Here is a 25,363-nt window from a genome sequence, read left to right on the forward strand (position 1 = left end):
TTCATCCTTGTTTCTCTATCTACTTCTCATCTTCGATCATATTCCCACTGCTTCCTCTCTTCACTTTTCTATTTCTCCCCATTTATCTTCCCTTTCACTTTCTGTCCTGCACCCATTTACTTCCATCACCTCCCCAAAAATAAATCCACAGTATAGTGTCCCAGTGTTCTTCAGAAATCGGGACCAAGACTTAGGATTCAACTAAATATGCTTATTAACACAACTTACAGACAGTGCTGTTGCTTTTCTGCTTACTGTGTCAGAGTGGCACTTGAACCTCTGGCAGCATCGTGGTGCTATCCCCAAAACCTAGGGTGGAGTATAAACAAAACTGAGCTAATAGGAAGCACAAATTCTGCTAAGGATTATTTGGTCATGTCTCCCAGAGTTTATATTTTTTTGTTCTGGCACTAAATGGAGAGAGGCGTGGAAGCAGGAGAGTATGCAATGTTTTGTCTGTTTTCTTAAGTAAGAGTTTTAATCCTGCTCCTACATAATCCTCCTCAGTGAGATAGTATGTTAACCTCTGAGCCCACCCCCAGTATTGTACAGGGTCTCAATATCCAGCAAAAAGCCAAGAAGGGGTGCTATTCTCAGCTTGCAGATCAGATCTTACATTTTAATTTTACCCCAAAAAAAGCAGAGAAGCAATAATATTTCTTAAAAATACTGGAGGGTCTGTCCTATTGTAGTCTTCTGCCTCTGGCTGGCACCTTGACTCCCAGTGGAAAAGGAGAAGGTAGCTGTGCCGGACAGACATTCACTCAATGCTGCCTCTTAATGCAGCTGCCCTGTTCTTGGTTTCATTTTTGCTTTGAAGACCTTCGACACTTCTATTCTCTGAATTACAATTTCTGTCTTCTAAATATCTGTTCTGATGTTTTGATGGAAGCAATGAGGTCTGACTTATGCAAGCTTGTTGCTCAAATAGTCAATGCCTCACTAACCAAAGGTCATCTACCTGATTCATTGAAAATGGCATTGGTTCGCCCTATTCTTAAAAATAACTTGGATCTGTCAGATTTGGCTAATTACCATCTTATTTCATCACAACTGTTCTTAGCAAAGATTATTAAGAAAGTTGTACTTAAAATTACAGTATTTTATCAAGGAAACAACCTCCTTGATAATTTTGTTTTGAGTTCCAAACTGCCCATAATATTGAGACCCCCTCTCATTTCAAATTTAGACATATTCCATCCATATTTGATTCCGGTATTGAATTTTTCCTAACATTGATCGACATCTTTGTGACTTTTGACACTTTAAATCATTCTTTCTCACAGGACAAGTAGGATGGTAGTCCTCACATATGGGTGACATCATCAGGATGGAGTCCAATCACGGAAAACTTCTGTCAAAGTTTCCAGAACTTTGACTGGCCCCTACTGGGCATGCCCAGCAATGGCACTAACCCTGCAGCCAGCAGGGGTCCCCCTTCAGTCTTCTTTTTTCCGCGCAGCAGTAGCCTCGTGATTTAGGAGCTCTGAAGAGATTCCTGACAGGAATTTTCCTCACGGATTTCTTTAAAATTATTTTGCCCCACAGGGGTCCCTCTAACTTTTCTCAGGCCGCGGTACTCCAGTAAGTTTTTCACCGTTTTTCGTCGATTACCGTCAAGTTTGGCCCTCACGGCCTACTGGCCGTCGACCGTAACGCGGCTCGATTTTTTTTCTATGGCCATGGTGTCGGGTTTTCGTCGGTTCCCGGGCTGTACTCACACCATGTCTATCACAGACCCTCATGGAGTCTGTGTAATGTGTTTAGGCCGTGAGCATGATGTCCTGACTTGCACCAAATGTACCCTTATGACACCAAAAGGTCGCAAAGCCAGAATGGAGAAGATGGGACTCCTTTTCCGTACTCATTCCCCGACGCCGTCCATCGCATCGATGTCATTGGAACTGGCACCGTCTAAGTCGCACCACCATAGACAACCGTCCGGTGACCGCCCGCCATAGACTCCCGTTTCTCCCCCTCAAGATCGAGGGGATCGAAGGGAGAAACATCGCCATCGGCATCGTAAGTCTCGGACCGTCGAGGGAGCAAAATCATCGACCTCGCCACCGTCCGAGCCACCATCGAAGAAGCCCCATCCAGGAACGGCACCGACCACTCCTGCGACCGGGACATCGAGGCCACCCTCACCCGATCGGGGTTTGGGAGTCGCGATTCCGCCTGTAAAGGTGGCCCCCTCCGACTGTGCCACAGCCTCCATCTTCAGTCACGGAGCCGGAGCTGATTGCCCCAGGTCTCCGGGAAGAACTGGACCGGCTGGTCCTGGAGGCCATCGACAAGGCGATGCAACGACTCCAGGTCCCTCCGACACCGGCACCGAGAGTGGAACCGGTCACTGACCCGATTCCAGCAGCGCTGGCACCGCTGCTATCCCGGATGGAGGCGCTCATGACCGCCCTTCCACCGGTGATTCCTGGGTGTCCGATGGCTCCGGTGCGCTCCCCGATGACAGCTTCATCGGGAGGAGAAACACCATTTCGCATTCCTCCTTCGGGGGTATTGCCTCAGCCATCGATGCCATGTCATCCCTTGCCACCAATTCATTCATCGGGAGCGATACGCACATCGGCGCCATCGATGCCGGCACCGATGCCTCCCAGGGCGTCCACGGTGCCCCCGGTGATTCCTTCGATTTTCTCGGAGCCTCAGCCGGGCCCTTCGGGTATCCAACCCCCTTCTCGTCCTACAGGTCAGCCTGCTGATCCTTATGACACCTGGGGTGATGATACTTCCTCAGACACCGATGATTTACCTTCACCTCCTTCTCCTACTGAAAGTAGAAAGCATTCTCCTCCAGAGGACCTCTCTTTCATTAATTTTGTGAAGGAGATGTCAGAATTGGTCCCTTTTCAGCTTCAGACGGCGCAAGATGATAGGCACCAGATGATGGAGCTTCTCCAATTCTTGGATGCCCCTAAAGTGATCACTTCTATTCCCATTCATCAAGTTCTTCTTTACCTCCTCAAAAAGAACTGGGAAAACCCTGGATCCATTGCCCCAGTACACAGAAAGGCTGACACTACTTATCTGGTACAGTCAGCCCCTGGCTCTCAAAAATCTCAGCTTGACCACCACTCAGTTGTGGTAGAATCAGCTCAAAAGAAAGCAAAAAGGACGAAACCACACTCCTCTACCCCTCCTGTCAAGGAACCACAAGTTCCTAGACAATATTGGTTGACGAGTGTGCCAAGGGGCCATGCTCATCTCTAGAATTGCTTCTTACCTGCTGTATATGACCCAATACAATAGGGTCATTTTCAAACAAATACAGGACTTCTCTGAAACCCTGCCTGACCAATTCTAAGAACATCTTCAAACCCTTGTCAACAAGGGGTTTGAGGCAGGAAAGCATGGGTTAAGAACAGCTTACGATATCTTCGACACCTCCACTAGAGTGTCTGCAACTGCCATTTCGGCAAGACGCTGGGCCTGGCTCAAGTCTTCTGACCTTCGCCCAGAAGTACAAGACAGGTTCTCTGACCTGCCCTGTATAGGAGATAATCTATTCGGTGAACAGATTCAGCAAATAGTGGCTGAGTTAAAGGACCATCATGAGACCCTCAAACAGCTCTCATTGATACCTTCTGACTTCCCTTCTAGACAGCCCTTCAAGAAGGACTCTAAGAAGTCATTCTTCCGCCCAAAGTACTATCCTCCACCAACAAGGTCCTGAGTTACGAGGCCTTATCAAAAATCTCAGCCTCGCCAGCCCCGGAAGCAAAAGCCACAAGCAGCTCCCCAGCCGGGGCCTGCTTCAGGTTTTTGACTTTCACTTGGAGAGCAGTAGCCTGATCCCTCTGCCAGGCATACCAGTAGGAGGTTGATTATGCCACTTTCATTGAATGGGCAATGATTGCTAGCACCCATTGGTCGGTTTTGATTGATTGCCACAGAGTTACCACCTGAACTTTCTTGCTCTTCCACCGGACTCCCCACCTCTACAAGCGTGGAGAGTAACCGACCACTCTGTCCTTCTGGAGCAGGAGGTTTCCCTTCTTCTCCAGTTAAGAGCAATAGAACCCGTTCCTCTTTTGCAACAAGGCCTAGGGTTCTATTCCCGGTACATTTTGATCCCCAAAACATCGGGGGGGGGGGGGGGGGGGCTTCGTCCAATTCTGGACCTACGTGCCCTCAACAAGTACCTCCAGCGGGAAAAGTTCAAGATGGTAACCTTGGGCTCGCCTCTACCTCTTCTACAAAGAGGAGACTGGCTCTGCTCTCTGGACCACCAGGACGCATACACCCACATTGCGATAGCTCCAGCTCATCGCAAGTACCTCCGGTTTTTAGTAGGCCCAAGGCACTATCAATACCGGGTGCTTCCATTCGGCCTAGCATTGGCACCACGAGTCTTTACCAAATGTCTCGTAGTTGTCGCAGCCTTTCTCAGGAAAGAAAGTGTTCACGTCTACCCCTATTTAGACAACTGGTTAATCAGGGCCCCAACACAGCAAGCCGCTCGATTGTCCCTGGATTTGACCCTACACACACTAATTTCTCTATGATTTCTCGTCAATTACAAGAAATCCTATTTAGTCCCATCTCAAACCTTGTCCTTCATTGGGGCAGACTTGGACACCTTACAGGCAAAAGCCTTTCTACCTCAACAATGAGTGCAAACCCTCGTGTCTCTTGCTCACCAGTTGCAGTCTCAGTATACAGCAACAGCTCGGCAATTCCTTGTCCTTCTCAGACACATGGCGTCCTCAGTCCATCTCACACCAATGGCCTGGCCATGAGAGTCATGCATTGGACTCTGAGGTCACAATGGATTCAAGCGACTCAGCCTCTGTCAACCATTGTCCACATCACCGACGCACTTCGTCTGTCTATCGCCTGGTGGAAAGATCAGAACAATCTCCTCCAGGGACTGCCTTTTCATCTACCAGATCCTCAACTCATTCTCACCACCGATGCTTCCAACCTCGGCTGGGGAGCTCATGTGAACAATCTACAGATACAAGGATCTTGGTCTCCAGAGGAAGCCAAACACCAGATAAATTTCCTGGAGCTTCGAGCAATGCGATATGCACTCAGAGCTTTTCAGGATTGCCTATCAAATCACGTCAACCTGATTAAGACGGACAATCAGGTGGCCATGTAGTACATCAACAAACAGGGAGGCATTGGCTCCTTCCTTCTGTGTCAGGAAGCTGCGCAGATTTGGGTGGAAGCGCTCTCCCACTCGATGTACCTCAGGGCCACCTACTTGCCGGGAGTGCACAATATCTTGGCAAACTGAGTCGTGTCTTCCAACCGCACGAGTGGTCGCTGAATCCCTCGGTAGCGACCTCTCTCTTCCAGCAATGGGGTTATCCCCAAATAGATCTCTTTGCGTCCCCTCAGAACCACAAAGTGGACAATTACTGCTCCCTCATTCGGAGCGAGCGCTCTCAGCCCAGAGATGCATTCTCCCTCTCGTGGACAGCCGGTCTGCTTTATGCATTCCCTCCACTTCCTCTTCTCTCGAAGACTCTCATGAAGCTCCGTCAGGACAAGGGAACCATGATCCTGATAGCACCTCACTGGCCACGCCAAGTGTGGTTTCCCATACTCCAGGATCTCTCCATCCACAGGCACATTCCCTTGGGAAAGGACCCGCTTCTGATCACTCAGAACGACGGATGTCTATGCCATCCCAATCTTCAGACCTTGTCCCTGACAGCATGGATGTTGAAAGGTTAATCCTTCAGTCACTTAACCTTTCAGATTCGGTTTCTTGTGTCTTGATTGCTTCACGGAAGCCTTTCACAAGAAAGTCTTATTCCTATAAATGGAAAAGGTATACATCATGGTGTTCTTCACAGTCCCTTGATCCCTTTTCCTGTCCAATCCCAAGATTTTTGGAGTATCTCTGGCATTTATCGGAATCAGGTCTAAAGACCTCTTCAATCAGAATGCATGTCAGTGCGGTAGCCACCTTCCATAAAGGTGTCGGGGATGTCCCTATATCAGTACAACCCCTCGTAACACGTTTTCTTAAAGGCTTGCTCCATATCAAGCCACCTTTACGTCCTCCGGCTCCTTCCTGGGACCTTAATCTGGTTCTCGGTCGGCTCATGAAACCTCCATTCGAGCCTCTTCATTCCTGTGACCTAAAATATCTCACGTGGAAAGTGATTTTTCTTTTAGCTATCACTTCAGCTCGCAGGGTTAGTGAGTTACAGGCCCTAGTTACCTATCTGCCTTACACTAAACTCCTGCAGGACCGGGCGGTACTCCGCACTCACCCTAAGTTTTTGCCTAAGGTAGTTTCGGAGTTTCACATTAATCAATCCATCATACTACCTACCTTCTTTCCCAGGCCCCATTCCAATCCAGGGGAACAGGCTCTGCATACCCTTGACTGTAAACGGGCTCTAGCGTTCTACCTAAACCGTACAGTTGCCCACAGGAAGAGCACTCAGTTATTCGTCTCTTTCCATCCCAACAAATTAGGGCAACCTGTGGGTAAGCAGACTCTCTCCTCCTGGTTGGCGGACTGCATATCTTTTTGCTATCAGCAAGCAGGCATTCCTTTCCAAGACCGTGTTAAAGCACACTCTGTGAGGGCCATGGCAACTTCAGTAGCACACCTACGATTGGTGCCGCTTCTTGACATTTGCAGGGCTGCCACCTGGAGCTCTCTCCACACTTTCGCAGCCCACTATTGCTTGGACAAAGCCGGAAGACAGGATTCCATCTTCGGCCAATCTGTCCTACGTAACCTATTCCCAACGTGACGTACCAACACCCTTCCGCCAGCCCGGTGGGGTTCAGGATGCCCTCTGCCAAGTTCCACCCCAGTTGTTGTGCCTGTTGCACGCTGTTGGGTACATTTGGTGCATGTTTGGACATTCTCAGCTCGGTACCCACCCATATGTGAGGACTAACATCCTGCTTGTCCTGTGAGAAAGCAAGTGTTGCTTACCTGTAACAGGTATTCTCACAGGACAGCAGGATGTTAGTCCTCATGAAACCCGCCCGCCGCCTCGCAGTGTTGGGTTCGTAACGTTTTGTTGTTTTATTTTTCGGCACTGCCTATAGCTATCAAATAAGACTGAAGGGGGACCCCTGCTGGCTGCAGGGTTAGTGCCATGCTGGGCATGCCCAGTATTGGCCAGTGAAAGTTCTGGAAACTTTGACAGAAGTTTTCCGTGATTGGGCTCCCATCCTGATGATGTCACCCATATGTGAGGACTAACATCCTGCTGTCCTGTGAGAACACCTGTTACAGGTAAGCAACACTTGCTATCCTGCTCAAGCACCTTGAGGCCAGAGGCCTCTCTTCTGTTCTTGGTTGGTTTTCAACCTTTGAGTGGTTATAATTGAAGGCTCACCTTGGGGGAATCTAAGTCTAAATCTTTTATTTTGCACATGGGCGTTCTCCAAGGTTCAGTCCTTTCCACCACATTATTCAACACTTACACCATTCTATTATGTCAGATCTTGTCTAATTTGGGTATAGGATATAAGATTTATGCAGACAACATTCAGTGTTTTGTTTTTTTTTCTATTTCTTCATCAGTGAATGATATTCTGTATAACAGCGGTTCTCAACCAGTGTGTCGCCAAACTTCCCAGTCCCCTGCTGCTCCCCCTGCCCCAGCGAAATAACTCCTCTGCCCGGGCTTAAAATGTTGATAGCCTGCATGGAACGCGGCAAGAGAGCTGGAGTCAACGGTACCTATATATTCTCTTCTTCATTCCCCACCCCCTGCATCCCGGGAAAATGAAGTGGTATAAAGCAGCCGCGCACGCGGGAAGAAGAGACCACACTAGTGCATTCAGCATCAGCCTGAAGAATGAGCAGCGTGGTGTGGAGCAAAAGAGGAGCAACATTAGCCCCGCGGCTGATGGGACTCCTTTCTTGAGGCCGCGAGGGCTTAAAGGGTAGGAGGCTGCTGCTGCTGCCACTAGTTTGGTGGAGAAGAGAGAAAGTGAGTGAGCAAGCACGTGCTTGAGATCCTGTGTGTGTGTGATTGAAAGCCTGTTTGTGTGAGAGTATGTGTCTGTGTGAGAGATCGTGTGTATGTATGATTAAGAGCGTCTGTCTGTGTGCAATGGAGAGCTGGTGTAGGTGAGAGCATGAGTATGTGATTGAGAGCCCATGTGAGAGAAAGATAGAGAGCATGTATGTAAATGTGATTATCAGCCTATATAAGAGAGAAAAAGCACGTGTATATGTGAGCGATTGTGAGCCTATATAAATCAGCATGTGTATATGTGTGTGATTAAGAGCCAGTATGAGAGAGCTTGTGTGTGACTGAGAGAGAGGAGAAAGTTGCAAGCAAACCATCCCTACTCCTGCTAATTCAAAACAATCTCAGGGCACCTGGATATCAAACGTTCCCAGGTATGCAAAGCATTTTTTTATCCTTATTTTTCATTATTGGGCCTTTGTGGCTGCTATTTTGAAATATTTTATTGGTATCTAGAAATTTTTTATGAGTTTTTAATTATTGATATTCCATTCATCCAGCTGTTTTGAAAAAAATCTGTTCTTTTTGTTAGCATGGTTTTACTGTTATTGATTTTATATTTCTTGATTTGTTTTGAGGACTGATGATGTTTCTTTTTCCTTTGTTACACTGCATACAGAGATTCTGGCTTGTTTCCAGTTCAGTTTCTGTCTGCATGTTTCTAGTTATGCTTTATTGTCTCTCTGTTCTTTGTTAGGTGAGGATCTGGCGCATGTGACTGAGGTGAGGTATTCTGCTGGCGTGTAGTTTGTCTAGGGCTCTGTAGCAGCCTGGCTTGTTTCGTTTTCCTAATAGGTGTATTGGTGTCTTAAGGCCTGGTGTAATATTTTCAGTGTTGCCTTTTCTTAGGTAAGGTGGTTACTGTTTGAGTGCTGGAAACTGGTTTTGGTATGAGATTTATTTATGCAATTTCTGTTCAGAGTTCTTATTTTTCCCTTGTGTCACTCTTAACAATAAAAATAATACTGGATCTTTATTTTTTATTTCCGCCGTGAATTGTAATGACCAGTGTGTCACACGTGAGCGTGGTCTGTCAGATGTGTCACGATGGGAAAAAGGTTGAGAACCACTGATGTACAAGATCATGCACTGCCTCAGATTTAAAACTGTTATTACACAATAAGGTTTCTCTAAACTTAATGAAAACGAAATAGTCTTCCTTGCAAGCTTTCCTCTGGATATGCCTTTTTCATTGCTTTTTGATGGTTTTCAAGTTTCCATTGATCAGCAGGTACGGAACTTGGGTGTTCTGGATTTGGCTTTATTGCTTCACCCATTTAAAACTAATCGGAGAAAATCCTGCCAAGTTGCCATTGTTTACTGTCCAAGTTGTATGGCTGATTTTAGGTCCTGTTTTGTCTGTATGATGGGTATGTGTGTTTATCTGCTTGGAATTGGCGGTAGAGTGGGCAATGTTTTTTTAATAAATAGGTTGGAAGGAGCCAGGCTGAAAACCATACCTGCAAAATTCAGGACTTGGAAAGCCTGAGAAGGTGTAAAATAGCTCTATGTACCTTTTATAGAAGTGTAAAGTTCCATTCGGATATGCAAATCATGCATATTCATTGTGGGTATCCTGAAAATCTGGCCTATTTGTGGCTCTCGAGGACTGGAGTTGGCCAAGCCTGCAGTATGGCAACTTCTTATGCTCTTATTTTCATACAATATAGATGCAACCAGAAAGAGAAAAGGTACAAAGTGCCAAACTCTTTGCTTGAAGCTTTGTTGGCACACCATCGAGTGGTACTGACTAGTTATTGGCACAGTACAAATTAAAGATGCAGACCTTGCCTTGGGCCTTAGAGGTTAATACCTCAAACACCCCCCCCCCTATCCACCCCCCAGTGGATAATCCATACCAAGGTTGGAAGTGAGTGAGCTAGGGACTCATCCCTAGAGTGAGCCCTCTTATCCAAAGATGAGGCCAAGGAAGGTGTTATAGAAATATTTCAGCATAACTGACTTTAAACATTGCAGTATAAAGGAATTAAAAGTTTGCAGGATAAACATTTGGTTGTTTTAAAAGAGGGGGAAAAAAGTGAAAAATAAAGCTGCTCATGTAACCCCCCCCCCCCCTCCAAATAACTGATCCGCAGCCACAAAGACATGCAGGAAATCAGCCTTTCAAATAAGAAAAGCAATAATTGCTGGAAAAAAGTAGTTATGACTTTGTTTTTACTTTTTAAAGATCATAAACCTGACAGTTTGTTATAAGCTGAAATGTAGTTCTCGAGAGAGTGTTTTTCTGTTATCGAATCTGTTCTCTTTATAAGAATTGTCTTTTAGTGATCTGCAAAATATTTCACTTTCAAATTAATTTCCAAGAGATCTGAGTTTGGCCTTTTTTAAATTCTCGCCCTACTTAGGGTTGCCAACTCAGTCTGAAACAATTCCTGCTTCTCCCCTTCCACCCCCCAGTCATCTCTGCAATATTAGAGGTTATAATCAAAAATGCCCACCTTCGTGCAAACTGCAAGTACTTTTATTTGCGTTTTACTTTCTCTGCAGGGAGTTTTTCAAGCAAAATCTTTGTGCGTAGATTTGAATAACGAAAGTTACACACTTGTTTCCTTTGCTCCCCCGGAAATGCCTCCAAGATCTGTGTGCAAAATTACACGCATTGCTCAAGAAAGCGCACATTTTATCCACAGATAGGTTAGGTGGTAATCAGTTCCCCCCACTTCTGTGGGGAATTTGTTTGTTTTTTTTATTTTTACCCATGGCAAGGGGCTGTGAGTAAGTATTGCCCTCTGCCTTTGTGTCGCTTTCAGATTAATTTTCAACAGCTTTACTAAGTTTATTTGGCTGCCTTTTATTTTTATTTATTTTTTTGTGACTCATCCTATTTAGGGTTACCAACTTAGTCCAAAAAATCCGGGCTCCTGCTAGATCTGTACTTCATCACCCCCACCTTCTCTTCCCTTCTCACCTCATGTCTTTGCCAAAGTGAGGGAAATATGTGCAGTCCATCCTCCCCTGTAGGCTTCCTGTTCAGAAGGAGCTGGTGCCAGCATGGGGGGGGGGGGGGCAGTAAGTGCATATTGGCTCGTAGTCCCCATTTTCCTTAAGCTGCTGCAGCCAAGTCCAGGACTGTCCCATACAGCCTCCCTCTGTTTTCGGATGGTGGAGAAAGAGTCAGGCAATGATTTATTTATTTAGTTTGTTTATTTTATTTATTTTTTGTTTTTTTTTATATACCGATGTTCCTGTATAATATACATATCACACCGGTTTACAAGGAAGAAACTGTCGCCTTGGGGGCGGTTTACATAGAAGCAATTAACAAAAATATGAAGGTGCATAGAGGAACTTAGAGGAGCTTACAGAGAACAATCATGAATAAGTTAAATTTCAATAACGAACTCTTCAATGATGAGGTGGAGGCTTGCAGGAGGCAGGTGCTCGATCAGTTGTCAGCTTGACCAGTTGCTGGCCTCCCTTAACAAAATGACACAACAGACCAGATGCTGACCAGATGGCCACCCTGACCCTGCTACCCAAATTAACAAATGGCAGTAGCTTTTTCAAACATGACAGATACGAAGGGGCATATAGCATAATCTGGATGTTAGATGTTGGCCCCTGACAGTTTCATTTAGCAAAAGTTTATTTTTGCCAGTGGCACATTGGAAGAGCCAGATTTTGATATTTCCATATAAAGCCTGTGTGCACTGTCCCCCTCCCTCAAAACTGAGGGGAGTCCAAGGAAGATAATATAATGACAATATAACTATACTGAGGTGAGATTCTGCCAGCTTGCTTGCGGCCTCACTACTTGCATCAGACCCAGTTACTAATTGGCAGATGATTCAGAAGGACTAGAGCTGGCCCTCCAAAGATAGCGCAGGAATAAGAAAATGATGTGCAAAACAATAGGATTCTATCTAATCCTTCTACACCCCAATTGCAAATGGATTATCTAGAGATGCTGCTTCAGACTAGGGGGTGGAAGAATGGTTTTAATCTTCCTTAAAACAGGCAGATGTTTAGGCCACTTCCATACGAAGTGTTCATGCCTTTTGTGTGGAGAAGTGCCCTGTTCTTTTTATAGCAGAATTTGTCACACACATCTCTCTCCTGATTTTTAGCCTTTCAGGCAATGTTGCAGATGACACAAAGTAGGCGTTGGCCTTTCTTGTTGAATGGGGCACGGCAGATGAGGGAATCTGTTTGGTTTTAATTGCTTCAGCTCATTCCTGGGTCTGATGGGGATGCTTGCAAATGTTTCTGCTCATCCTCTTCCCCCAAATAGAAATTGTTGTTCCTGCACATATATAAATGTGAATAGCAGTTCTGTGTTTAAATGTTTCTCTGTAGGGTGGTTTTTTTTTTTTTTTTTCATTTTTTAGGCCTTTGGCCATTATGAGGCAGGCCATACCATTGTTAACCATTCTGAGATGTAGAGCGTATTCTGTCAGCTGCTGTGCCCCCGGAGCAGCAGTACTAGCTAGCCTGCTTGAGCTTCCTTTGTCAGTTCCTCTTCTGGTCTTAATTGTAGGCACTCTTCCCCCCCCTTTTTTTTTCCTATTCTCTTGTTCTAGTTTTGTAATTTTTGAATGAAGTATCTGTTCCTCTTATTATAACTGCAGCCTTTTTTTTTTTTTTTTTTTTTTACCTTTTCTTCCCAAAGTCTTCAGTTCATTGTGATTTTTCTTAGGACTAATTTAGTCGTCTTGGTTTGGTCAGGATCCAAACAAGTTCCATGTCCTCAATGGGACTAAGTTGGCAGAGTAATGTGAAACTTTCCCTCCCTCCCTCCCCCCCACCAATTCTAATATTCTAATCTCAGCCAGACAGCCAAGAGGGGGGACCTTACTTAAGTCCTGACTCGGGCCTCGTGTTGGATCTTAGCTAGAAAGGCTTCATGTCAAGCTCTTTTCATGTTTACATGTGCTAATGCTGTACCTGGACAAACTGCGGAATTTGAATTTCCCATTGTGCTGACTGCCACTGTTTTATCTGGATACGTTTTTAGTCGGATAAAACTTGCCAAGATAAATCAGAGGTGTTCTGTGTCGGGGGTAAATTAGCCATATAACACAGATATTCAGCATTATCCAGCTAAGTTAAGTGGTCATGCCACAGAGCAGTCCTAAAGATATCTGGTTAACTTGGACTTTACCTGGGTATATTCAGCAGAATGTATAACAAGCTGTGTGCCGCTGAATATAAAAGTTATCCAGATAAATTTCCTTGGATAATTTAGTTGCTCTCTCTGCTGCTGAATATGGACCGCGTCATCTACAGAAATTAATTAAAAATTAAAATAAAATGGAAATTGTTAGTTTGTATTTATTTTAACAGCTAGCTTATTTATTTAAAATGTTTGATAGTTATAGGTACCTTACAGGACAGCCTTCTTGGCAAACCACTTAAAACTGAGGAGAGCATGGTCCAGAAATTGTTATAAATAAAACGAAATTTAAAATAGAAAAACAATTGTGTTCAATTCTGGAAGCCATAATTTCATAACATTGATAGGATGCCAGGAGGTGAGGGAGAGGGATGAAGGGAGAGAGAAGGTGGTGATGACGCCAGAGGTGAGGAGGAGGGGGAGAGAAAATGATGATGATGGCAAGGGGTGGGGGAGAGGGGTAGAAGGAAAGGGAAGGTAATGATGCTGGTGGTAGGAGAGGGAAGGTGATGATGCCAGGGAGTGGGGGAGAGGGGTAGAAGGAAAGGGAAGGTGATGATGTCAGGGGTGAGGAGGGTGGAGAGAGAAGGTGATGCCAGGGAGAGGGAAGGTGATGATAATACAAGGGAGGGAGAAGAGAGAGTTAGGATAGGGAAAGTAATGATGCCAGGGGTGGTAGGGGATAGGGAACAAAATGATGCCAAGAGAGAGGCATGATTAGGGTGCTGGGGGAAGAGGGACGAAAGAAAGAAAGTGATGATGCCAAGGGAAGAGAAGATAAAATGATGGGGAAATGGGTGGTGTGCCACAATGAAGTGAACCCTGTACCAGATTTGCTGAGAATTTCTGCAGAATCATCACCTTTGAATATCATTTCTTGCATGGATATCTTACATCTTCCTTTATTTGATCTCTGTGCTATGGCTTGTCATCCCTAAGTGCCCCTTTTACCCCTTGACTCCCTCACAGCATTTATTTTGAATGGGCTTGAACAATTTATTAGGCGCTTTTACTTTCACAGCAAACTTCTTTGTAAATTCTCTTTGCCTGCATCTAACTTGCCAGTACTTATGCTGTTTCCTGTTTTCTTCATTAGGATCCCATTTCCATTTTCTTGAAAGATTGTTATTTTAGCTATTATAGCCTCTCTCTCTTCTCACCTTTTAACCATGCTGGTAATCATTTAGCTTTATTTCTACCTTTTCTAATGCATGAAATACATCTGGTCTGGACTTCCAAGATGGAATTTTTAAACATCTATGCCTGATGTAAACTCTTAATCTTTGCAGCTGCTCCTTTTAGTTTTTCCCTAAGTATTTTCCTCATTTTATCATAATCACCTTTTTTGAAAGTTAAACGCTGTCACAGTAGATTTCTTTAGTGTCCTCCCTCCAGTTATTAAGTCAAATTTTGTCATATTGTGATCACTACTGCCAAGTGGCTCCAACATTGTTATCTCTCGCACCAAATCCTGTGTTCGTTGAATCTGTACAACTCCTTAAAGGCCGGGGGACAGCAGTGGCGATCATCTGACTGTTTTTTGCTGGGGCCCCTTTGACTACCATGGTGGCCTTCCCCATCTAAGGGTGGCTGCCAATGGCAGATTGGCCCTTCTGATCCTCAGCGACCAATGATTGTCTCAACTCTCAACTGGAGAGTTGACAGGTTTTTTGGGATTGGGAGGCCCTGATTCCCATTGTTTTCCTGTCCCTTCAGGAAGGGGGGATTTGACTGGATTCCAGGGCAACTCTTATGGGTTCCCCTCTGGACGCCTGATTATCCACCCCTGCAAGGGGTGTCCCTCGTTCTCCTTTTTCCGGAGAAAGCATGTCACTAATTCTGACTGGCAGTCGCTCTTGGTTCCTTGAGGGATCCGAGAGCCAGTCGAGTAATAGCGCTCTCCGTAGATCATCGTGAGGCACAACAGGTCTATTGCGCAAAGGAGCCTTTCCAGAGTATCTCTCCGATGAAGATTATGGGTTTCTCCCATCCAGGAATTACCTTCTGAGCTCAATAGGTCCTTTTTGATGAGGACCACTATTGCCAGTCATTCTCGCCTGCGGGATCCTACTTCACTGAGGAGGGTTCTAATCCATCTAATTGGCGAGTTTGTCTTTCAACCTATCACCATATCCATAGCTGAGGGAGTTGGGGGTGTGAGGGACCCTGTAATAGAGATGCTGCTCTTTGGTTGCAGTGGCTTGCAAGCTGTACTTACCCATTTTAGGGATAACCCTGTCTGCGGAAAGGGGAGTCCTGGTTCATGCAACGATTGTTCCATTTACTGGACCACCTGCTTCCCTGGGGGAAGTATATGCTGTCATGGCTGAAGTATTAATACCTAAGCCAGGTTCGGGGCAATCTGTTCAGAGATTGCCCTTGCCCTGCCCTGGTACCCTTAGTTTCCAAGCCAGAGAATAAATCCTGTTCGACAAGGGTTTGTACTTGCGGCACCCCGGCTTCCTATCTCTTAGTGGAGTGTCTCTGGATTTCTTCCCTGTGGAATTCATTCTCAGTTTGAGCTGTTCCAAGCAGGCTAGGGCTCTTATCTCAGTGGATAACTCCCTACTGGAATCGGCAGTGAGTTATTTGCTTGTTATACAACCTAGCGACTTGTGCTTACCCCAACAATCCAGCGGTCTGCCTCCTTGTCTTCTTCGCTTCTTCAAACTTCCATTTGGAATTTTAGGGGGGAGAGCTAAGGCATTTGTGGAATATCTTAGTGTAGAGCAGCCACAAGAGACCAGACACCAAAGGGTGCCCTGCTCACTCCGTACCTTCCAGAGTCATTCAAGACAATAAAGTCTACCACGCACACAATATGTGGGGGGACCAAAATCTACTGTACTCTTGAATAAAAGTTGGAAATGCTTTGACTACACCTTTAATGGACTTCTTGGTTTATTTCTGACAAGGATCCTTGAACTCTTATGCTATACTACTCATACATGGTTGGTTACCTGTGTGAATTACCGCTCATCTCCTCCACTTCATTATTTGCTATATCTTAGTGTATACCTGCAGGGAAAGATACATCACTTTTTTCCCTATATTTTCACCAAGCTCTGGCCAATTCTGTCTTTAGATTTGCTCACTTCACTAGGTTGCCCAAAGTGTCTTCCTGCTCTCCTGAACTATCTTGTAGACAGGATGGAAAGCCCTGCCCTTGACAGGGTGCAGTATGGGTGAGCTTCAAGCCTAATGTATCTCCCTACTTGGGAGTTTGGGCTAGCGATCCCATTCAGGAATTGCCTTTCATCCCCTGAAACTCTCGATATTGTCCTGCTGGTCGGCTATTTCTGGTGCTTTGGCATGTAGGGTTTGTCACACATCCTGCCTTTGTTGCTGATTTATTCTTCCAAGCATTGCTCTGGGTTTTCTGCCCATTATGCCTATTAGCCAAACATGGGTACACTTCTGCAGGGACATTCTGTCCTTCAGATGTCAGTGGACTGCAGTTTTTCTGGGGAGTTCTCGAGCCACAGTTGTTTGTTTTTTTTGTTGTAACACCAAAGAAAACTGTGCAGTCTTTGTCCAAGAGTCTTCCTCTTGTTTACATATCTAGATTTTTTTTCTTGTATCCAGGAGGTTCTAGACCTACCGAAACCCTGCTTGTAATGTTTTCCGTGATGCAGAGTATGTATCTTGTTAGCTCTCTCATCACTCCCCTGCCTTAGGCATGTCTACTATGCATTGGGATTTTGTCTGTTTTCTACGCTTTTCTCTTTGTAGAACCCAACTCTCTTCCTGCCTAGCCCCCTTTGTGGGTTGGCTGCCTTACAAGCAAAAGGGAGAGAGGTGGTGCTTTCAGCATGGTGCGGTTTTCCCAATTTGTCCTGCTCGGACAGCTTATAGCTTGGGATTCACCCATGTGTGAAGACTACCATCCTGCTTGTCCTAGGAGAAAGAGTTGCTTACCTGTAACAGCTGTTCTTCGAAGTCAGCAGACTGTTAGTCCTCACGAAACCCATCCACCTTTCCTGAGACATGGTTTCTCCATGTATTAGCTATATTATGGACTGAGGGACTCTGCCTAGAGGGCAGGGTGATGACTACAGCTGCACATGCTCAGTAGGGCATGTTTGAAAGTTCTAGATTCTTTGAGATCAAAGTTCCGTGCTGGGCGCCATCCAATGATGTCACCCATGTGTGAGGACTACCATCTTGCTGCCTTGTAGAACACCTGTTAGAGGTAAGCAACTCTGCTTTCTGTGTCCTATGTATGCGGCTTTCAAGCCATGGAGTATTTATCAGTATCTCAAAACCACAGACTTTGTGGGACAAAGGAAGCTGAGGGTCCATTTTGTTTGTATTCATTTGATCTTATTCTTGTTGCTTTTGAACCGTGTGGTTTCCTCCTGTTTTACTTTTGGGCCTGCAGTTTAGTTGGAACTAGGGCTGAGATACTGGTGCCATGAACCTACATTTGAAGTTATTTGGGGATTTATTCCCCCTATTTTAGATCTCCCCCACCCCCTCACCTCTATTTCCCAAGTGGTCAATGCAGTGATGGTTCTTCTGGAGCCCTGCAATCAAAGGCCCTGAATCTGGCCACTACATGTCATCTTTTAGTGACTGGACACTTGCGTTTGCCTATAGCTGACTATATAGATGGTACTTGTACTGTGACAGAAAACAAATTTAGCTGAAAATTCCAAATAAAGACAGCATCTTAAAAATGTCAGTGCTCAGCACTTACAAATGAATGGAAATCTGATCAAGTTTTAAATACTGCAAATGTTGCTGACTTGATTTTCAATTAGGTAGTTTCACCATAATTACGGCAGCTATCTTAGTAGATTTGTTTTAATGATACATGTTTGTGTTGTCTTTTAATCAAAGATTGATTTAAATATGTCCTACTGAAATAATGTCACATACAAAAAAGCTAATGGGTACCCTAAACATACAATATATGAAAAAATAGTACCCATAAACGTAACATACATAGTAATGACTGCAGAAAAAGACCAAAAAGGTCCATCTAGTCTGCCCAGCAAGCTTCTCAAAAGGCAAATGATTTATAAATAATTTTTTATATATTTTTAAAGGAGGAAAAAATACTTCATAGACCAACTATGGCAAACAAATTGCTTAAAGCGATTGGGCTGCTTAATCATGTCTTAAAAACCTCCATTTTTAAAGTAAACAATGTGTGTCAAAACAACTTGTGATTTACAGATTTTTTTCAGTGCTTTGCGTCAAACTCCATATTAGAAATCATCTTTTTTAAAAACTCCCTTTGGAGTTGATTTATGAAGTCTTTTTTTTTTTTTTCCTCTAAAAATTAAAATTATATAAAAAAAAAATTATTTATAAATGTGCTTTTTGGGGTTCATTTTAATACGTTTGTAGGCACTATTTTTTTATATGCTACTGTAATAGTGTGTCAGAAAACAATTGTCCACCAGCAGTTTAGATTGTTGGGGTACTTAGTAAATACTGTTTAGGAAATGCCTTTATAAAAAAAAAAAAAAAAAAAAGCTGCACTGGTCTGAGTGAATCTTGGATTGAAGACTTGTTTTGGTCCCTATTGACAGGGAAATCTATGATCTTGATCCCCCAAAGCGCTGAATAGATTTCTACCTGCAAGATCTATGATTAGGTGCTGTAGATCATTCAGCCCTTTGTTATAGAGCAATATTTAATATGGTGAGTCAAGCGACTATCAGAACTGTCCTTTAGTCTTGATGCTAGGAGTGGCTTGTCGAAATATTGACCTATCTTGCCTGCATTTTGTATTTGAGGCCTTGGGTTAAACACTGGACTAGTCCCCCAGATGCGTTTTTATTGCTCTGAGGAGTAACCTTTTGTCCTTGTTTCCTTTTCAGCTGAGCATTGAACAGGCTCAAGCAGTTGCAGAGCAAGTGGAAATGAAGGCTAAGGTTGTACAGTCAGAGGTCAAAGCCAGTACATCCAGGCACAAGAAAGCTCTGGAAGATCGGGAATGTGAGCTCCTCTGGAAGGTAAAAGATAAAAATAATGGGGGAAACCCCCCCCCCCCCCGAAAGTGGGAGAGAGAAAGGAACAGGTGACATTTTGAATGTTTTTTTGGTTTTTTTTTTAATTAAATATTTATTGATATCTTTGAGAAATTTTAGTCTTACAACACACATTTTCATCACCCATATCTGAAACAGCTTGCTTCATTAGACATCATTTGTACTCATTTCTTACAACAAAAACACAAATCCTATAAAATGCATATAATAAAATAACCCCCCCACACACATACTCACACCCCAAATTGTTTATTTTTCTTTTGATTGTGATTACATAAAAACATAACTTGCCATGCTGGGTCAGACCAAAGGTCCATTGAGCCTGCATCTTGTCTCTGAGAGTGGCAGTTCTCAAAGAGTAGATCCAGTTCCTTGTTGCTTGCTCCCAGGGATAAGGGGTGGGTTTTCCCCAGAGCCCACCTGGCTAATAATTGTTTATGGACTTTTCCCTCCAGGAATGCGACCAAACATCTGTATGCCAGAGGCCTCGAGCACATCTTTAGGCAACAAATTCTTCAGCTGATTGCACAATGAATGAATAAAGGGTTTTTTTTTGTTTTCGATGTACCTGCTAGTTTCATAGAGTGCCCCTAATTTTGGCACTGTTTGAAAGGGCAGATAGCTGGTCCTTATTTATCTGTTCCACCCCACTCTGGATTTTATAAATGTCTTGTCTTATATTTATTTATTTATATAGAGAGATTTGATATTCCACCTTTTTCCACAAAAGGCTTCCAAGTGGATTAAAAAAAAACAAGTGACAATTATAGTACCTTGGTCGTTTATAATCACAGCTGAATTAAATATACAGGAGTAGATTTTTAAAGGTGTGCGCGCACATAGACGTGCTGATTTTATAACCTGCGTTCTCATGTCGTAAAATCTGGGGGCCACGTGCACAAGGGGGGGGGGGTGAAGACTTCTGCAATTTTCATGCGGCAACCAGTTCCCCAGTTCCCTGCCAGTCCGCTCCAATTAAGGAGCGGTTTGGGAGGGAACTCCCCTACCCTAACCTCCCTTCCCCTCTCCTCTCCTCTCCTCCCCTCCCCACCCCCAAACCCTTTCTCCTACTTGTTCCGTTGGATCAGAAGCAACTTGCATGCGCTGGCAGTCCTCTTCCCTGGCACAGCGGCAATGGCCGCTGTACGTGCCGCCGCCTCCAGCCCTCCCCCACCCCCCTCTGAAAATGAGGTAAGATGGTTGAAGGCTTAAGGGTAGCAGTACTGCATTCCAGAATTTTGGAGCATTGTCTCTTCTAAGCTGAAAAGTCTTATGGGTCAATTTTCAAACCTCCGACGCACGCAAATACCGGGAGATACGCGCGTGGTTGAGCCGAGCGCATTTTCAAAGCAGCCCGGTCATGTGCGTATTTCCCAGTACATACAGAAGAGCTGGGTTTCTAAAAAAGGGGCTGTCCCGGTGAAGCTGCCAGCGCGTGGAACTTACTTCTGCTCATGAGAGCAGGAAAGCTTTAAAACAAAAAATGTAGGTGGGTGGGGGTGGGATTGTTCAGGGCAGAGAAGGGGGAAAAGGGAGGAAGGGATAGTTAGGGGGGGTTAGGGAAGTTTCCTCCCAGTCTGCTCAATAAAGGGAAGGCCCAATCGCGTCACCGCACACTTTTTAAAAATAAAACCTCCCTTCCCTCTTGTGCGCGTGAGTGGGCACCTGTGCGCACGGGTATCGGATTTTATAACATGCCCACGTGCCGGGAACCACGCATCCTTTTTAAAATTTACCCTTTAACTATTTAGCCTTTCCTCATAAGAGAACCAAATCCATTCCCTTTATGATTTTTGTTGCCCTTCTCTGTACTTTTTCTAGTTTTTCTATATATCATTCTTGAGATGGGGTGACAACTGTACACAATACTCCCAAGTGCAGTTGCACCATAGTTCATAGTTTTCACAAAAAAAAATAAAAAAAAATTATTCATGTTTAATATTCTACCGAATCATAGTTTTGTGAACGGCTGATTACAGAACAATTACTATCAAGTAATACAGCACAGTGTACCAAATTTAGAAAATGAATTACATGACAAAGAAGCATTTTGCACAACTGAACAAAATGTATTAATTTAGATGCCAGTGCTCAGACCTAGCTGGATAAAAGAGTAAGATTTGAAAACCCTACCACAGTGACCGACCCCCAAGGAGCCAGATAACATGTTATGCAGCTAACTCGAGGGGTAGGGTGGGGGTGTCCTGGGTCAGAGTTGGCCATCCAGCTAAATTAGCTGGATAAATGAAGATTTTTAGCATTATTCTGCCAACATAGCCGGCTAACTTTAGGACAGCCCAAATAGCAGGCCTAATATTAGCCAGATACATTAATGTTAGCTGGATAAGTTTAACTGGGGATATTCATCAGTGCAGACATGCTGCTGAAGATCCTGAGGAAGTTAGCTAGATATTGGTTTATCCAGCTAACTTTGCTGGCCAGACGGCGGCTGAAAATGGACCCCCATTAGTATGCATGATTACTTACTTTAATCCCACTAGTGACCCTTTCCCCTGTGAAACCAAAATTTCTAGGATGCTGTGCCACTCAGATGGCACCTTCATGTCACATGATTTTGTGTACTAAAATCAGCAAACTTCACTGAATCTGTGTGTAAAAAAAGAAACCAAGTCCTTAGGTGTTGAACTGTGCTATCTATCCACTTACATGACGTTTGCCTGTCTTATTTATATTCCCTTTTAATCTTAGGTGGAGAAGATCCGTCAAGTGAAAGCAAAATCTCTGTACTTGCAAGTTGAGAAGTTGCGTCAGAATCTGAACAAACTGGACAGTACCATTAGTGCAGTTCAGCAGGTGTTAGAGGATGGCCGCAGCCTGGATATCCTGTTAGCCCGGGATCGGATGCTAGCACAGGTGCAGGAGCTGAAGAACGTGCGGGGCTTCCTGCAGCCCCAGGAAGATGACCGCATCATGTTCACTGCCCCAGACCAGGCCTTATACCTAGCCATTAAATCCATGGGGCTTGTCAGTAGCGGAGCCTTTGCTCCTCTGACAAAAGCCACTGGGGAGGGACTTAAGCGTGCACTCCAGGGCAAGGTGGCCTCCTTTACTGTGATCGGGTATGACCATGACGGCGAGACGTGTCTCTTGGGTGGTGACATGATATCTGCATTGGTGATGGGTCCCGATGGCAACCTGTTCGGTGCTGATGTGAATGACCAGCAGAATGGGACCTACCTGGTTAGCTATCGGCCACAGCTGGAGGGAGAACACCTCATCTCTATTATGGTATGCAACCAGCACATTGACAGCAGCCCCTTTAAAGTTACAGTGAAGTCTGGGCGCAGTTACGTTGGCATTGGGCTTCCAGCAGTTTCTTTCGGCGGGGAGGGAGACAGCGATGGCAAGCTGTGCCGCCCATGGGGCGTTTGTGTCGACAGGGAAGGCTATGTCATCGCTGCTGACAGGAGTAATAATCGCATCCAGGTATTCAAGCCCTGTGGCACATTCTATCACAAGTTTGGCACCTTGGGCTCCAGGCCTGGTCAGTTTGATCGGCCCGCGGGGGTTGCCTGCGATAGTTCTCGGAGAATCATCGTGGCAGACAAGGACAATCATCGCATACAGATCTTCACATTCGATGGTCAATTCATTCTGAAGTTTGGTGAGAAAGGAACCAAAAATGGGCAATTCAATTACCCGTGGGATGTTGCAGTCAACCCAGAGGGCAAAATCCTGGTTTCTGATACAAGGAATCATCGGATTCAGCTTTTTGGCCCAGACGGAGCCTTCTTAAACAAGTATGGCTTTGAGGGAGCGCTCTGGAAGCACTTTGATTCTCCTCGCGGCGTGTCTTTCAGCCATGAGGGGCATCTTGTAGTGACTGACTTCAACAACCACCGCCTGCTTGTCATTCATCCGGACTGCCAGTCAGCACGCTTCCTGGGGTCAGAGGGCACGAGCAACGGGCAGTTCCTGCGCCCACAGGGAGTTGCAGTGGATCAAGAGGGACGTATCATCGTGGCCGACTCAAGAAATCATCGGGTGCAGATATTCGAGGCCAATGGCAGCTTTTTGTGCAAATTCGGCACTCAGGGAAGTGGATTCGGACAAATGGACCGCCCCTCGGGTATAGCGGTCACACCTGATGGCATGATTATTGTGGTGGACTTTGGAAACAATCGAATTCTTGCCTTCTAACCTGTTTTGTGAAAACTGCAAAGGAGTAACTGTGTCTCAGGGAAATTCTTGGAGAGTGAGGAAAAAAAAATACAACACTGTTTTATGCCTACCTCATCTTAAAATTTTTTTTTTTTTTGTTTTGCAGATGAATGTGTTAAACCTTTCCTGCAGGTTTTGAGCCTGACACGTTGGGTCCTATCTACCTCATAACCTTTTCCTTTTTTTTCCCCCCAACACAGGGCAGTGAAGACTTAGCTCTTCCCTTGTTTGGTGTTACAAACACACAAATCTGCTGCTGTACACAGTGGAGGATTTCAGTGTGAATTTGTGGACCAAGCCATAAAGGCTATGTAACATTTTTTTTTTTTTTTTTTTTGTTTAAAGGAGGAAAAAAAAAAGTAGAAAATATGTTGGGGGGGGTTTTTTTCTTTCCTTTGTTTCTGCAGGATGCTGGTATCTTTGCTGACCTTGTTGTGATGGTGGTGGTGTTTAATGCTGCTGTAACGGGGACTCTCTTCCTGTTCTCCTTCATATACCTCGTGTTTGGGTTAGGTTACTGTTCAGCACAAAAGTCCTGTTCCAAGAAGACGGGCCATTTTTCCAGAACAGGGCGGCGGCTCGTTGGTCAAGGCACAGCAGGTTCACGGTGACTCTTTATTTCTCATGGGGAGTGGTCTGGAGGGCATCGGTATATGTGGTCATACACTCTGTGGTATGGGCTCAATGTATAAAGGATAAAAAAAAAAATGCACAAATTTTGGAATACGTTTTCTGTTAGATGTTGATGGCTTAAGTGTGGTCATGGTTTCAGAGAGAAAACAATCAACTCAAAAGCAATGCTAGGTGGTGGTTGGGTTCTTTTTTGTTTTTTGGGGTTGTTTTTTTTTCATTTGATGGAAGAGTGGGGTTTTTCTTTTTTTTCTGATCCTGTTGTAGTCCATACCTCATGTTGACTGAAGTTTTTTGTATTGCCTTTTTAGATTAGATTTAACATTGTGCTTAACCTTTTTTGTAACCAAAAGCTTTTTATTTTAGAACTTGAAAAAAATCTGCTCTGGCGATAGAGGGTAACATTGCTTAACAGAACAAAGAAAACACATAAAAGAGAAGCACAATTTGTACAGAGATAGAAATTCAGGGATTTTTTTTTTTTTTTTACTTCTAGAGATGCTGCATTATTTCAGAAAGCATCAGAATATAGTTGTCATGATACTGTTAAGCTGAGCTCCATGCATTTCTTTGTAGGGTCCAATGATGAGACATGGGCTATCTTGAGGGAGGGTGTGTTGGGGAGGTGGGGGTGATCTGCTTCAGTATTATTAAGGGGGGGGGGGGCAGGTTCAGCAGGCTTTGTACCAGCTCCTAGCCTCTGAAAGCCATTTAAATGTGATATGTACATCTAAGGAAGGGGAATTCCTTCAGTGTTTTAATGTTGATCCTCGCTACAGTATGTATCTAGAGATGGAAAGTTTAACCTCATGTACCAAAGAATGTGACCAGAAGGGATAGGAGTTTGCAGAAGAGCTAAACCCTTTGATTATCACAATCCAGCTTTTCTTTTTTTTTTTTTTTAAATAATATGTTTATTAAAGATTTTTCAATTACATTCAACATCATGTGAAACAAGTATCTTGTAAATAAGAACCCGACATTCTACTCCCTCCCCTCCCTTCCCAATCCCCTGTAAAGGTGTTTCAGTCTCTTCCAGCAGTTGGGCCATAGGGCAGCAGTGTCAGCCTTGGCTAGGTGTATGCTTTCCAGATAGGAGCTGGCTCACATTTCTGGTCTTGCTAATGGATTAATTTGTGCACAGTTGAAGAGAAAAGTTTTAACAGAGAATTGCATGCATAAGGTGTCTTCAGGTTTGTTTGTTTTTTTAAGTAGCAACTGCATACATGCAGCACAGGGCGATTACGGAATGAAAAAAAGGGTGAATCTCTCCATGCTAGACACCAAATATTACTACACCTACCCATATGAGGAAATTGTAATGGAATTCAACATACTAAACTCAGGTGCGCGACTGCCGAGGTTAATGGAAGCACATTAGCTCTAAAGAAGAGAGCACACCAGCCACATACTAGGTGTTGTCTTAAAATACTGGT

The 25,363-nt window shown here is 44.5% G+C and overlaps 1 protein-coding gene across 1 annotated transcript in view; it reads left to right on the plus strand.

Moving 5' to 3' along the window:
- The window catches only part of TRIM71 (tripartite motif containing 71), a 234,923-nt gene extending 210,396 nt beyond the window's left edge, over nucleotides 1-24,527 (plus strand). The window contains exons 3-4 of the mRNA XM_029589401.1: nucleotides 18,945-19,079; nucleotides 21,825-24,527. Of these exons, the coding sequence (XP_029445261.1) occupies nucleotides 18,945-19,079; nucleotides 21,825-23,276 (1,587 nt within the window). The 3' untranslated portion in view covers nucleotides 23,277-24,527. The remainder of the gene's footprint in view (nucleotides 1-18,944; nucleotides 19,080-21,824) is intronic.
- Nucleotides 24,528-25,363: the final 836 nt, after the last annotated feature.

The sequence above is a fragment of the Rhinatrema bivittatum genome, chromosome 2 (genome assembly GCF_901001135.1).
Source record: "Rhinatrema bivittatum chromosome 2, aRhiBiv1.1, whole genome shotgun sequence".
Taxonomy (NCBI): domain Eukaryota; kingdom Metazoa; phylum Chordata; class Amphibia; order Gymnophiona; family Rhinatrematidae; genus Rhinatrema; species Rhinatrema bivittatum.